Source organism: Oryctolagus cuniculus, chromosome 12 (assembly GCF_964237555.1).
Source record: "Oryctolagus cuniculus chromosome 12, mOryCun1.1, whole genome shotgun sequence".
NCBI lineage: Eukaryota > Metazoa > Chordata > Mammalia > Lagomorpha > Leporidae > Oryctolagus > Oryctolagus cuniculus.
Genome location: NC_091443.1, coordinates 18,557,316 through 18,572,581, shown reverse-complemented (window position 1 = coordinate 18,572,581; position 15,266 = coordinate 18,557,316). Strand labels below are relative to the sequence as shown.

The 15,266-nt window shown below is 46.9% G+C and overlaps 1 protein-coding gene across 1 annotated transcript in view; it reads left to right on the top strand.

Annotated features, from left to right (window-relative positions):
- Window positions 1-2,977: 2,977 nt before the first annotated feature.
- PSMA3 (proteasome 20S subunit alpha 3) overlaps window positions 2,978-15,266 on the top strand; it is a 22,616-nt gene continuing 10,327 nt past the window's right edge. Inside the window, exons 1-3 of the mRNA XM_002718271.5 lie at window positions 2,978-3,141; window positions 9,410-9,492; window positions 13,881-14,004. Coding sequence (XP_002718317.3) covers window positions 3,121-3,141; window positions 9,410-9,492; window positions 13,881-14,004 — 228 coding nt within the window. The 5' untranslated portion in view covers window positions 2,978-3,120. The remainder of the gene's footprint in view (window positions 3,142-9,409; window positions 9,493-13,880; window positions 14,005-15,266) is intronic.

Below are 15,266 nucleotides of genomic sequence, written 5' to 3'. Positions count from 1 at the left end.
CAGTGTGCTTTGTCCTCCCACAGCCACGTATGGAACTTGTGCCCAGTCTCATCCTGTCGCCTCCGTGGTTGGACTCTGCATTAAAGGTGAAGTCCGACTCTGAGAACTTAGCCCACTGACCACAGCGGAGCTCCGGGCTCCCGTGGGGCCTTGGAGGACAGGGGACTCCGGCTCCCTTAAAACCGGTTTCTTTCGGGTAACTGTGGAGAGAGAGGGCTGGGGATGTCATCCTGCTTAGATGACAGGAGACACAGGCTCTGAATCTAGAGGCAAAGAATGCGAATTCCAAAAGAGAAAAAAAAAGTGATTTTGTTCAAATTATGGCAAGCTCAGACAATGTCATAATCTCCTATGGTTATACAAATACAGTCTGAAATATGAATGAATCTTTCCAGAAAAGGAATTCTGTAGATTTCTGTGATGGGGGATGAGGGTTGGTGTTTCATCCTACTGCTCGCTCAGAACTGAAGTTAAAGCCCAAATGTAAACCTGAGGATAACAGAGAATTCTGGGGTTCTTCCCCTAAAACAGTGTTGAGAAGCTGAACATACTGAGTATTACCTGAGATACTCAATTTTAAAATAACAATGTCATATAAATTAAATATTTTTAATTTCTCAAAATACACCTAAAAGTAGGATATTTACATTTTTAAATATTTACTACATTTTTAAGCTTAAAAGAACTTAAGCTTTAAGTACCTAAAGTATTATTACAATGACCAAGTTTTTGTCTTGCAATTGCAAACTAGTTTGTTTATGACAGCATGTAACCAGAAAGTTGTTGACTTTTTTAACTAACATATTCAACACATTTACTAGGTGTACCAGGTATTCCAATAGAAAAACGGCGTCTGATAGCTTCACAAAGCTTATCACCCTAGGAAAAAGCGACGTAAGTTATAAACCCATTTGATCTGTGCTACTTCCAAGAGTAATTTCCAGTAACTTTGGTTGAAACAAGTCCAAACCTATAACCCACACCATTTAAATCTTGTAACGAATCAGGCAAATAAATCGCGAAGCACCCAAAATCACAATTCATTGCATGCTTCCAGGCGACTAGATAAATCAATAACCCAGCCCCAAGCTAGGTAGTTTATCGGACCGTGAGTTGAGCTCCGGATCTTTCGTTCCTGATGGAGACTGAGCGCGCTAGGCGCTGGTGGGAAGTCGTCACACAGAGCAGTGAAGTCAGTCCAAAGTGTAAGGGGTAGCTAAACAAATCCGGACACTTACAGCTTAGCGTCAGGCCGCACCCTGACTACAGCTTCCAGATCTCCTCAGCACTTTCTGGGCCCGCCTCGGTCTCCATCTTTCAGGACAGAAATGCAAGTGGGATGTTTAGTGAAACCCAAATGACGCGACTCGTCTCCCAACTGAAGTCCTATCTTTTATCTGCCCTTTTTCCCAAGAAGAAAACCTGTTAATCATGGTGCTTTATTAGCAGAAGGAAGCAACTGGAAGTCCTATTTCCCCTAACTTTCCACCTGCAGTCTTTCAGCAAGCCCTCGCGAACCGCCGTCTGCTCGCTCGGCCTCCGCTCGGGCCTCGCCGGCACGGCGGCTGCTGACCAGCGACCCGCTGCTTTTCCTTACAAGAGGTCACTTAGTAATTTAAACCGTTGCGTGCTCTCCTGCTTAAAAAACTCCTGAGGGCCTCGCGGTAGAACACCATTGATCGATGTGAAAGGAACAGAGCGGAAAGCCACCACGTGGCATCCGTTCTATTGGATTCCAATGAGCATCCGCAGGTCCTTGGTGGATGGAAGGCTGCGGAGTGGGAGGATGCTTCATGGGTTCGAGATGCCTTCTCGGAGCATAGGCACTGATTGCAAAGGGAAACGTGGACTTCTCCGGGGGAGAGGCCTCAAGCAGGTGGTCGGTGAGCCCTGCGCCGAATGGAACAAGCAGGACACCACGCTCTCAGGTCACTTCTGCAGTCCTCTGGCCATCTCATCGTGAGGAAGATCAGACCGGCCTCAGCGAAGGGCCAGTCTACGGAGCAGGTGGCTTGTGGTCTTCAAACCTGCTAACGCCGTGAAAACTCAAGGCGTGCCAAGAGACTATCTTCTGGGTTCAAGGAGACCAGAAACATGGCCATGGGACGCGACGTGTGGCCTTGGACTTCTGCTATGAAAGGGATTATTGGGAGAACTGCCGACCTACTGATGCAGTTGATAGGTGAGGTTGTGTAAAACGCTGCCTTAGGGGCGATACACGCTGGAGTATTTAGGGGTGAAGCAGCCTGCTATCGGCCTTGGACACAGGACAAGAGCCGGTGCCGTGTCCACCAGGTTTCCGTTACACTCATCACTGGCACAGGTCTCGCTGGCCTGGCGGCTCCCAGACCAAGCTGCGTCCTGCATCTGCGGTTCCGCGACCCACTCGCAACCTTCTCGTCCCAAGTTTGCCAGGCGGCAAGTCATCCCCGCACGTCCGCGCGCCGCTGTGGGTTCGGCTCCCTCCTTGCCGCCTCCCGACTGACTGCAAGCTGAAGCTGCCCTGCGCGTTTCCTCCCGTGGAGTGCACACCCCACGAGGGATGGGGGCGTCTTGTTCCCCTTTATCAACAGAGTACGTGCAACTCAGTAGTGCCCAGTCCCTCTAGGCTCGGCCTTGAAGGGCACGAACACGTCTGTGAAGCCCCAAGATGGCGCCGCCAAACTCGCTCCCTGGGAGCCAGTGAGCAAGGAGGGTAGTGGATGCCATCTTGAGACCAGGTCCCAGTCAGGACGCCAAGGACCCCTCTCTCCTACGGCTCCCTTTGGTCAGGAATGTACGATATAAAAGGCCAACAACAAATCCTAGCAAAAGCTATTAGGCGGCTTCTTAAACATCTCAACGACTCAAAGGGGCGCCACCCACGACTGAAACTCTTGAGGGAGCCGTCGCAAGCCCCCACACTCCATGACCATTGCTTGTGCACATGCGCGCAGCCGGCCCCCTCGCGTCCTTTTCCCACAATCCTCTTCGTTCCGCGGGCAGGAACGAGCCACAAGGGAGAAGGCTATTGGTTGGAAATGTAGCCAATGGGAGGGCCTGTTACTAGAGTGCGCGGTGCCGCCGTGTCGGGATCCCTTTAGGCCCGGTAGCCCTCGGCGTCCCCGTGGTGGTAGCGCGATGAGTTCCATCGGCACCGGGGTGAGTGTGTTATCGGTTGCTGCGCTCGGCTAGCTCGCGACCGTGTGGCAGGGAAACTCGGGCCGACGGCACGGGGGGCGCTGTCTCGGGGGGCGCCGGGGCCTCCGTGGGCCCGGGGGCGCCGCTCGCAGCCGCGACCGTAGCCTCGGAGCCGCTGCGTTCTGGGCCCCGCGTCCCTCTGCCCGTGGCTCCGCAGCGTTTCCGCCCGGGTGGCTGGGCCGCGCGGCGCGGCTCGGAGAGCTCGGCTTTGCTGAGTCACGTTCTTGAGCCGCCTGGGGAAACCGAAAGTGGAAGCCCCAGGGCCCGAGGTGGCGTGAAGGCTGCGGGCGGCCCTGCGCCCCGCAGGCCGCGGGTCCCCCGGGGGCTCCCGAGGGTGCCCGCCGGCCGCTCCGAGCGCGTCACTGCCCTGCGGCACCTGCCGGGACGGGCTGCACCGGATGGGTGCTCTCCGTTTCTTTTCTTTTTCCTGTATTTCGGCTTTTCCCGTGCAGGTGACTTAACAGCACTTGGAGGCACCAGTACCGGGGTCACTGAAATGCTCACCCACGCCTCCCTGTTAATAGACTGTTGGATCTTTGCAGCTGGCCCCACCGCGTCCAGGGGTCTCCTTTCACTGGTCCGGCGTAGTGCCTCTGTGCACTGTGCTGCCCACTCCTTCCATACATTTCTGTATAAAAACAGTGCGTCACCTGCCCTGGAGGCCCTGGGGAATGGGTTTCGGTTCATCTGTCCCCGCTCGTTGGCAGGATTAAACCCAGGTACTGCTGTTCCGCCTTGCAGCACAGGCGGCTAAAACAGTTGGGATTGGTATCGCACTCCTGGAGGAGTTAAATGCTTGTAATCTACCCTGTAGCGAGTGGACTCTTTAATGGCATTAGCGCTGCCTTCAGTTGATAGTGTTTCACTTTACAGGCCTGTGACCAGGCGGGGAGTGTTAGTGTGCGGGTGGGAAGGATGATGCCCTCTGGTGAAGGTGTCTCTGGAGGTATCCCTGGGGAGGACTCCTCTCCTGTCTTCTGAGAACTCCCCGCGCCAGTTCAGCCCCCTTGACGGTTTAATAGTTTTCCTCACCCTTGAGCCGGGTAGAGCTTTGGGTTTTTTATTTTATTTTATTTTATTTTTTTGGCAGGCAGAGTGGATAGTGAGAGAGAGAGAGAGAGAGAGAGAGGTCTTCCTTTTGCCGTTGGTTCACCCTCCAATGGCCGCCGCGGCCGGCGCACCGCGCTGATCCGAAGGCAGGACCCAGGTGCTTCTCCTGGTCTCCCATGGGGTGCAGGGCCCAAGCACTTGGGCCATCCTCCACTGCACTCCCTGGCCACAGCAGAGAGCTGGCCTGGAAGAGGGGCAACCGGGACAGAATCCGACGCCCTGACTGGGACTAGAACCCGGTGTGCCGGCGCCGCAGGGCGGAGGATCAGCCTAGTGAGCCGCTGCGCCGGCGGAGCTTTGGGTTTAATAGTCTTCCTCACCCTTGACCCGGGTAGAGCTTTGGGTTTCAACCTCCCCTTGTCATTTTGCATCTCAGAGAATCTTGGCTCCGCGAATGGTTCCGTTCCAGTTGCTCACACGAAAAGAACAAACATGTCTCATTTTTAATTCCTTTTTTTGCTTTACTCCCTGAGCCAATCCATGAGCAAGGTTTTTTTACTGTACCTTCAAAAGGTGTTCCTTCCATCTCTCCCGTAGTCTAAGCTAGTATGGTTTCAGAATACCCCTCTTCTTGCCTCCACAACTCATTTTCCATATGAAAACAAAGTGGTGTTTATGAAAAGATCCCATCAGCCTTCTGCTTACAGTCTTTGCTGTGCGTGGGATAAGCTATAAACTCCCTGCCCCAGCCTAGTCTGGGCCTTCGCTGACAGTCGTTCTTTTCTCCGCCTCTTACATTTCTGTTCCTCCTTTGTGCTAGGATTATTTCTCCCTGAGTGCCAAATGTCAGGAAGGTTCTTCCTCCATATCCTACATGTCCCTTGTCATTTTAAGTCTGATTCAGCCCAAGTATAACTGCCCCACGGCCTTCCCTGATGACATTCTGTAGCAGTTCCTTCTGTCACCTCACTGTTTTGTTTTTGTTTTAGTCTTTTAGTGCCTTATCTGTTTTACTGCTATGTCTCCAACACCTACATTTGTTTCTGGTTGAATTGAAGAGGAAGAACTTCATGAATGAGTAGTCATCCTTATGTATGTACTTATGTAGTGACTAACATAGGAGAAAATCTTCAAAAAGCTTGTGGAAAGGCATGTTTTGAAAAAACTTATACATGGATTTTCAGAGTTTTTTGCACCAAAAGAAACTAGTGGTAACTTGTTGCAACATATCTATAAACACGATACAGTTTGAGGCACTGAGGATAGTAAGACACCATTTGAAAAGAGCTATCAAATCAAAACGAATTCTGCTAAAGTGGAAGCAAGAAAAGACATCAAATTTACATTGAAGCTTGGTTGGGAGAATGGTGAAATCAGTTTTATGAAAAGTTTATTATTACAAGGTCCCAAAGAAATCTCCAGTTTACAAATGGATAACTCATTTTAGGAGGGGAGATGATGTAGATGAAGCCTTCAGTGGCAGACCCTACAACAATTTGTTAAAAGATTAATTCTGGGGCCGGCGCCGTGGCTCACTTGGTTAATCCTCCGCCTGTGGCGCTGGCATCCCATATGGGTGCTGGGTTCTAGTCCCGGCTGCCCCTCTTCCAGTCTAGCTCTCTGCTATGACCCAGTGGAGGATGGCCCAGGTGCTTGGCCCCTGCACCTGCAGTGGAGACCAGGAGAAGCATCTGGCTCCTGGCTTCGGATCGGCGCAGTGATCGCGGTAGCGGCCATTTAGGAGGTGAGCCAATGGAAGGAAGACCTTTCTCTCTGTCTCTCTCTCACTGTCTATAACTCTACCTGTCAAAAAAATAAATAAATAAAAATAAATTCTGTTCTTGCCTTGAAGAGGACAGCCCCAGAAACAATAGGCAACACCATACACATCTCAGTTGTTCCAGTTTACACTTTTTTTTTTTAAAGTGGCTCAACCACTGGAAAGTGGCACCCATTTTCCTCTCTTCTTACTTTGTCTTCAGCAGTTAGTTAAATTACAAGATCAGGAATGGTTAACAGAACTTTTTCAACAAAGCAAGGTCAATATGCAGAAAATGCTCCCAGAAATTGATCAGAATAAGGACCGCATGTTGGAGATTTTGGAAGGAAAGGGACTGAGTTTCTTATTCCCACTCCTCAAATTGGAGAAGGAACTGTTGAAGCAAATAAAGTTGGATCCATCCCCTCAAACCATATATAAATGGGTTAAAGATAACATCTCTCCCAAACTTCATGTAGATAAGGGATTTGTGAACATCTTAATGACTAGCTTCGTACAGTATATTTCTGGTGAAGTAAACCCACCCAGCGATGAGACAGATTCTTCCTCTGCTCCTTCCAAAGAACAGTCAGAGCAGGAGAAACAGCTGCTGCCGTCCTTCAAGCCAGTAATGCAGAAATTCCTTCACGTTCACGTAGATCTCCAGGTCAGCGCCCTGTATGCGCTTCAGGTGCGCTGCTACAGCAGCAGCTTCCCAAAGGCATGCTACTCCGCTTCTTTGTTCACTTCCACGACATGGAAATAACAGGAGCAGCAGCTTCCTGGCTTGCAAAGAAGATATAACCCAAGAGTTTCCGGGAAAGGGCAAGGCTTTGTTCCAGGTGAATCAATGGCTAACCTGGCTAGAAACCGCTGAAGAAGAATCTGAGGAAGAAGCTGACTAAAGAACCAGCAAGGCCGGCACCGTGGCTCACTAGGCTAATCCTCTGCCTTGCGGCGCCAGCACACCGGGTTCTAGTCCCGGTCGGGGCACCGGATTCTGTCCTGGTTGCTCCTCTTCCAGGCCAGCTCTCTGCTGTGGCCCGGGAGTGCAGTGGGGGATGGCCCAAGTGCCTGGGCCCTGCACCCCATGGGAGACCAGGAGAAGCACCTGGCTCCTGCCTTCGGATCAGCGCGGTGTGCTGGCCGCGGCGGCCATTGGAGGGTGAACCAACGGCAAAGGAAGACCTTTCTCTCTGTCTCTCTCTCTCACTATCCACTCTGCCTGTCAGAACCAGCCAAAGCCTTAAATTGTGCAAAACATACTGTTGCTATGGTGTAACTGCATTTGATTTAACCACTGCGAAGTCATTCCGCTGTAACGTTTTCACAATATTTAAAGCAGAAGCATGTCAGATAGGATTTCCTTCTGCATAAGGTTTTTTTTGTAGTGTAATGTCTTAATCATAGTCTACCATCAAATGTTCTACGAGAATCTTTAATGTTTGGATAGCATATTAGCAGCATGCGACAATTACATCCTGAGTTCTCAAGCAGAGGCAGTCTATTGCAAGGACCTCCTTTGCTGCCAGTTACCACGGGCTGTTTTAAATTAGCTGAAAAACCTGAATAGCAACACTGAATACCGTAGAAATGCACTTTGCTCACTAATACTTGAGTTGTTGCAATATTTGATTATCCATTTGGTTGTTACAGAAAAATTCTTAACTGTAATTGATGGTTGTTGCTGTAAATGTATATTGCCTGTATTTCTACCTCTAGTCATGGGCTTTATGTGCTAGATTTTAATATCCTTGAGCCTGGGCAAGTGCACAAATCTTTTTAAAAGAAACATGGTTTACTTGCACAAAACTGATCAGTTTTGAGAGATCGTTAATGCCCTTGAAGTGGTTTTTGTGGGTGTGAAACAAATGGTGAGAATTTGAATTGGTCCCTCTTATTATAGTATCGAAAATAAGTCTACTTAATTTATCAAGTCATGTTCATACCCTGATTTTATATACTTGTATCTATCAATAAACATTGTGACACTTGAAAAAAGATTTTTAAAATTTATTTTTCACAGGTAGAGTTACAGGCAGTGAAAGACAGAGAAAGGTCTTCCTTCTGTTGGTTCACTTCCCAAATGGCCACTACGGCCAGTGCACTGCACCGATCTGAAGCCAGGAGCCAGGAGCTTCTTCCTGGTCTCCCATGCAGGTGCAGGGGTCCAAGCACTTGGGCCATCCTCCACTGCCCTCCCAGGCCACAGCAGAGAGCTGGACTGGAAGAGGTGCAACCAAGACTAGAACCGCCGCCCATATGGGATGCTGCCACCGCAGGCAGAGGATTAATCCAGTGAGCCACGGCGCCCAGCCCCCAGCTTTTACTTTTTGAAAGGCACAGTGGGAGAGGGGAGAGAGTGAGCTTCCATCCTTTGGTTCACTTCCCAAATGCCTGCAACAGCTGGGGCTGGGTCAGGCCAAAGCCAGGAGCCCATCTGGGTCTCCCACATGGATGGCAGGAGAGCTGTTATCGCCTGCCTCACAGAGTGCATTAGTAGAATACTTCTTACTGAAAAGTTCAAGTGGAACAGTCTTCATTCATGGGTGCCAAAACTATACCCAGATCAAGCCACAGACAAGAGCAGGGCTTTCAAGGGGAATTTTAACAAATATCAAGATCCTAAAGTGTTTCTTCAAGGAGTTCGAGGAGATGAAGCCTGGTTTTACAGGTGTGATCTTGAAGACAGAGCACAATGAAAGGCGTAGTCACCAAGAGCTGGATGTGGTCTGGTCAGAGCAAAAGCAGACTGTCAGAAGCAAAGGTCATGGCAACTGTTTCCTAATCTGCTCAAGGCATTTTGCTCCTTGGCTTTCTGGAAGGCTAAAGAATGCTGGCATCTGCTTCTCTGGAGTGTTTGAGTAGAAAAGCACCTGGGAGAGCTTCCTTCTCCAGGACGGTGCCCCCTCTCCCCTTCAGCAAGGGAGATTTTGTGAGTTTCATTGGGAAATCATTGGGCATCTGCCGATGGTCCTGGTTTGGCTTCTTCTGACTTGTTTTCATTTTTTAACTTGTTTCTATTTTTAATTTTTATCTTAAATTTTTTGAATTCTCCCACCAACTTTGTAAAGCCTCTTTACATAAGACATACTCAAGTGTTTGATGGATGCCAAGTGATTTGTCCATGGTCCTTCCATTTGTTAGTGGCATAGCTATAGATGTCAGTGTTCTGACTCCACTGCTATTTATACCATATCTTATTTTTTTTTTGAAAATCGTTTTTGTGTGTGAAAGATTCTGACTTCCCCCGAGACTTGTATCCATGGCTACTGCTTCCTCATACTCAGACATGCTTCCACTTTGGAGCAGTTTTTGTTGGGATATAACACATCTGGTGTCTAAGCTCTTTAGAGCAAAAAATGGTGTGGTTGTTATTGCTAAATATTTTATTCTAAAACTGTGCACTTTTCCCCTTAGTATGACCTGTCAGCCTCTACATTTTCTCCTGATGGAAGAGTTTTTCAAGTAGAATATGCTATGAAGGCTGTGGAAAACAGTAGGTAAGAAACATTGTTTTATTTGAAATAAGTGTGTTTTAACCAGGTATTAAGTGTCTCTTTATTTTTTATATTTTTGATAATAGACTTTGTTACTTTGGCATAAACTGGATTATGGCCTAAGATAATATATTAGTCAATTCCAGGATAATTTCATGGCGGAATCTTTTCCATTAAACCAGTTTCATGTTTTTAATCGATTTCAGGATTATTCTCTTAGCTAGCTGTGTCTCAAATATATTGTATAAAACCACATTGTTATCTTTGCTAGCCCATTTTCCTTTTTCAGTTTTTTAATTTATATGATTGTTTTCCTTGGCCATCAGATTTGAGCCATTGTCTTGTCTTTTTTTTTTTTTTTTTTTTTTTTTTACGATTTATTTATTTACTTGAAAATCAGAGTTACACAAAGAAGGAAGGGGAGGAAGAGAAAGAGAGAGAGAGAGGGCTTCCATCCGCTGGTTCACTCCCCAGTTGGCCACAATGGCTGGAGCTGTGCCCATCTGAAGCCATGAGCCAGGAGCTTCTTCCAGGTCTCCCACAGGGATGCAGGGGCCCAAGGACTTGGGCCATCTTCTGCTGCTTTCCCAGGCCATAACAGAGAGCTGGATCAGAAGTGGAGCAGCCAGGTCACAAACTGGTGCCCATATGGGATGCTGGCACTGCAGGTGGAGGCTTAACCCACTATGCCACAGCTCCAGCACCGCCTTGTCTTTCATTTAATGTATATTTAATGTGTGTGTGTATGTGTGTGGTTGGTTGGTTTTTTTATTTAAAAGGTAGAGTTAGATCTTCCATCTGCTGGTTTATTCCCCACTGCAATGGCCAAGGCTGGGCCAGAGCTAGGCCAATCTGAAGGCAGCAGCTTCGTTTGGGTTTCCCGTGTGAGCAGCAGGGGCCCAAGCGCTTTGCCGTTTGCTGCTGCTTTCCCATGCACAATGGCAGTGTGCTGGATTGGAAATGAAGCAGCTTGGATGCGAAGTTGCACCCATATGCAATGCTGATGTTGCAGGTTAAGCTGCTACGCCACAACGCTAGCCCTGTGTTTTGTGTTTCCGATGTCTTAGGCAGTCAGTGACGTGTTCATCTCAGGGATGTTTGGATCCTTCATCCTTCCCCATTTCTGCTGCTGCTTTCCAGAACATTTCAGGTCACTAAGATATTTTCCCGTGGGCCCCCTTGCTTTACTTGGTCTTCTATTTTTAAAGCAGTTCACTAAAGTGATTTGTTGGTACTCTGTAACATCTTGGTTAAGTTACTAGCTTGCAAATTAATCACTTTTTTTTTTTTGGTTTATTTTTAAGCTTTATTTATTTGAAAGGTAGAGTGACAGAGAGATCTTCAATTTGTTGGTTCACTCCCCAAATCACTGCAATAGCTAGGGCTGTGCCAAGTGGAAGCCAGGAGTCAGGAACTCCATGCAGGTCTCCCATACGGGTGGCAGGGGCCCAGGTACTTGGGTCATCTTGTATTGCCTTCCCAGGGACATTGGCAGGAAGCTGGCCTGGTTAGCAGAGTAGCTGGGGCTCAAACGGATGCTCTGATGGGGGATGCTGGTATTGCAAGTGGGAGCTTAACCCACTGCACCGCCACACCAGCTCTCCCACTTCTTTTTCATTTTATTGTTATTCTTAGCTATAGAGACAGCCAGCAAGAGAGAGCACTCCTAACTGCTAGTGTATTTCCCGAGTGCCCTTCATGTCTAGGGTCGGGCTGAGGCTGAACCTAGGAACCCAGTTACTTGACCATCACCTACTGTCGTCTGAGGTCTGAGCTGGAGTCAGGCGCTGAAGCCAAGTATTGAAACAGACACTCTGATATGGGACCTGGATGTCTTAACTGCTAGGCCAAATGCCCAAATGCCTGCCTTGTGGTCTTTGCAGTTTTTTTTTTTTCTTTTTTAGATTTATTTATTTGAAAGGCGGAGCAACAGCAAACAGCAAGAGGTATCTTCCATCCATTGGTTCACTCCCCAAATGACTACAACATTTGGGCCTGGGTCAGGCTGAAGCCTGGATCGAGGAACTCGATCCTGCTTGGGTGGCAGGGGCACAAGCTCTTGAGCCATCCTCCACTGCCTTTCCAGGGTCACTAACAGGGAGCTGGATTGAAAGTGGAGCACCTGATGCCATGGTTACAAGTGGCAGCTTAACCCACTGTGGTGCTGGCCCTGGTCTTTGTATTATAGTTGTGGCCTGTGGACCTCCCTTCCCACCCCTGCTGCCAAAAAGGGTCTCGATTTCCCAGGCGATTCACAAGCTACGGATTGAGAACTTTTAATTTAGAATAAAGGGTGTTTTAGAGTCTACACAATGAGGAAAATGATGAGTTGGAATGATTAGGAGAGTCTTCCTGAAGCTATAGAGCTGAAGTTCAGGTTTGCAAAAGAGTGTGGAAATTTTTTAAAATATGCAGTAGTGATGGGAAAATGTACTGTAGCACCCAGGGTAACTTCAAAGACACAAAAGTCAAAGTGAACATGATATGTTGGAAGAATGACTGGTTATCTGTGGAATATAAGGTTTGTAATAGGAAGTTGAATAAACCCAACGAACTTGCCAGATTCTCAAGATATTTACCCACAGAGCTAGGCAGAGGAATTTAAATGTTAAAGGGGAGAGGTATTGAAAATACCTTATGTGTAGGGAAAAAATGTTTCTGAAATTCTTTCAAAATTTGTGTCTGTTTACTTTCCTGGAAAAAAACACCATAGTTTCATCTCATTTGAGGCCCATGACTGATATAATTCCCTTGTTTTTAAGTTATGGCCACTTTTTAGAATATGGTAATGACATAATGATCCAGGGCTAGGAATTAGGCAGGTCACCTCAGATAAGATGGGTTTGAGGGAACTGTGTTGTGTAGCCTGTGATGCCAGCATCCCATATGGGCAGTGGTTTGAGTCCCAGCTGCTTCACTTATGATTCAGTTCTCTGCTAATGCCTTGGGAAAGCAGCAGAAGATGGCTCAAGTACTTGGGCCCTTTCATCCACGTGGGAGATCCAGATGAAGCTCCTGGCTTTGGTCTGGCCCAGCCCTGGCTGTTGCAGCCATCTAGGGAATGAATCAGATGGAAGATTGATCTCTTCTCTCTGTAACTATTTCAAATGAATAATCTTTTTTCTTTTTTTTTTTTTAAAGATGTATTTTATTTACTTGAAAGATTACAGAGATACAGGCAGAAATTTTCCATTGACTTTACTCCCCAAATAGCTACAAATGTTGGGATTGGGCCAGGCTGAAGCCAGTGACTTCATCTGGGTCTCCCACTCAGGTGCAGGGGCCCAGGCACTGAGGCCATCTTCCACTGCTTTTCTCAGGCCATTAGCAGGGAGCTGGGTCGGAAGTGGAGCAGCCAGAACTCGAATTGGTGCCCATATGGGATGCTGGCATTGCAGAGGGTGGCTTTACACTGTGCCACAACACTGGCCTCTGCCGCATCCCATATCTATCAGTTCTGGTTGGATTCCTGGCTATTCTGCTTCCATCCACCTTCCTGATAATGGATCTTGGGAGGCAGTGGATGATGGCTAAAGTGCCTGTGTCCCTGCCACCCTGGTGGGAGACACAGGTGGAGTTCCTTACTCCTGCCTTTTGCCTGGCGCAGTCCTAGTTGTTGTGGGCATTTGGGGAGTGAGCCAGCAGACAACTCTTTTTATGTCACTCTGCCTTTCAACTGAAATCAGTAAAAATTGAAAAATAAAAAGGATTAGAAGAATAAACATTTTAATTCTGAAATGGTTACATATTGCTCCACACTTTACATGAGGTTATTTAATCAGCATTTGTTTGTAACACGTCATATGCCAGACGCTGTGCCATAGTGTACATATCTTGTTAGCATCTTTTTCCACATGTTAATATATTTTTTAGTGAGATGATATATGATTTTTGGGGAAGTCAGAAGATAATTATTTATATGTGTCTAATTTATCACACTCTAGGTTGTTTCCCTTTCTAGATTTCTATTTGAGAGGGGGTGGATTTATTTATTTGAGAGGTAGAGTTATAGACAGAAAGAGGGAGAGAGAGAAAGGTCTTCTACCCACAGATTCACTCCTCAAATGGCCACAAGGGCCAGAGTTGGGCCAATCTGAAGCCAGGAGCCAGGAGCTTCTGCCGGGTCTCCCACATGGGTGCAAGGACCCAAACACTTGGGCCTTCTTCCGTTGCTTTCCCAGGCTGTAGCAGAGAGCTGGATCATAAGAGGAGAAGCCAAGACACAAATCAGCACCCAGATGGGATGCTGGTGCCACAGGCAGCTTAGCCCAGTACACCAGAGCCCTTCCGATGTTTTAAAGTTGTTTGCATGCTTTTAAATGTTACCTGTTCTTGTGGGTTGTTTTTTTGTTTTCAGTTTAAAAAAATTGATTTTCTGTTCCTTGTTTCAGTACAGCTATTGGAATCAGATGTAAAGATGGTGTTGTCTTTGGAGTAGAAAAATTAGTCCTTTCTAAACTTTATGAAGAAGGTTCTAACAAACGACTTTTTAATGTCGATCGGCATGTTGGAATGGTAAGGCCACATTTAAAAATGACCTATTTCTCTAGCACTGAGATAGCAGCACATTAGTGAGCAGTCAAAGAAGTCATAGCATACCTGGGTTTTGAGTGGTTTACTGTCTGTAAGAAACATACCAGTTTCATGATCTAATTGGTGATATGAAAAACCGAGTTGCCTTAAGAAAAGAAGAGGAAGGGTGGTATGTGTAGAAATAAGGTCTTCGTAGCATAGGTCACCCGTGAAAACACACGCCTGAGAGGCACAGAATCATTAGGTTTTTGTATCCCTTGTGGGGATCACTGACACACTGAAGATGCCGTCAGAGAGGCACCAGCAAAGGAAATCTAATGAAAGGAAAAGCAATCCCATCCTGTTGAATAGCTTCCTAGGTAGCACTGTATTTTCAGCTGTATTTGCACAGTTGCAAACCAAGCCATAAACACTGCTGGTGTGTACTGAAGTCATCCTAAGTAGATACTAGGCTGTATTCAATAAGAACCACCACCACCCCCGAAAAAGAGAAAGAATGAAAAGGCAAGGAAGAAAAGTGAAGACCTGTGTGTATTAGAGACTATGCTATGAGCTCTTTTCCTAAATTATCTCATTTAATCCTGGCAACCCAGTGAAGGTAGTTAGTGTTAGTCCTGTTTTCTAATAAGAGATGCACAGCTTGTAGAGAAAGAACTGGGATTCCAACTTGGGTCTCCAGGTTACTTAAGAGCCCATTCTGTAGAGTGACTCCCTATAGGACCGACTTCCTTGGTAGCTTTGTTACTATAAGTGAGATCTGATGTTACATTCAAACACAAAATACTGATAACCATAAAGCTGGTTTGTCTTCGAAGATTGTTTTATGAACAATATTGCTCTCTTGAACAGATTTATATTGCCAGTAAAATGCATAGGTTTTGATGAAACTTGCCAGCTTGTAACTTAGCTAGTAGGCAGTGGATCATGCCTTTGAGGTTTTTTTTTTTTTTTCTTTTGTCTGTTTTTTGATCTATTTAGAAAAAGCTTATGTATACTTTGGGAAAAAGAAATGCTAATACCATAGGCACTCAGTGATGGAAAATTATAATTTTTCTAGGCTGTTCAAAGTTGCCCCATTTGTTGTTATTTTTCAAGATTTACTTATTTGAAAATCAGAGTTACAGAGAGAAGGAGAGGCAGAGAGAGAGAGAGAGAGGTCTTTCACCCACTGATTTACTCCTCAGTTGGCCAATATGAAGCTTCTTTGGGGTCTCTCATGTGGGTGCAGGGGCCCAAGGACTTGG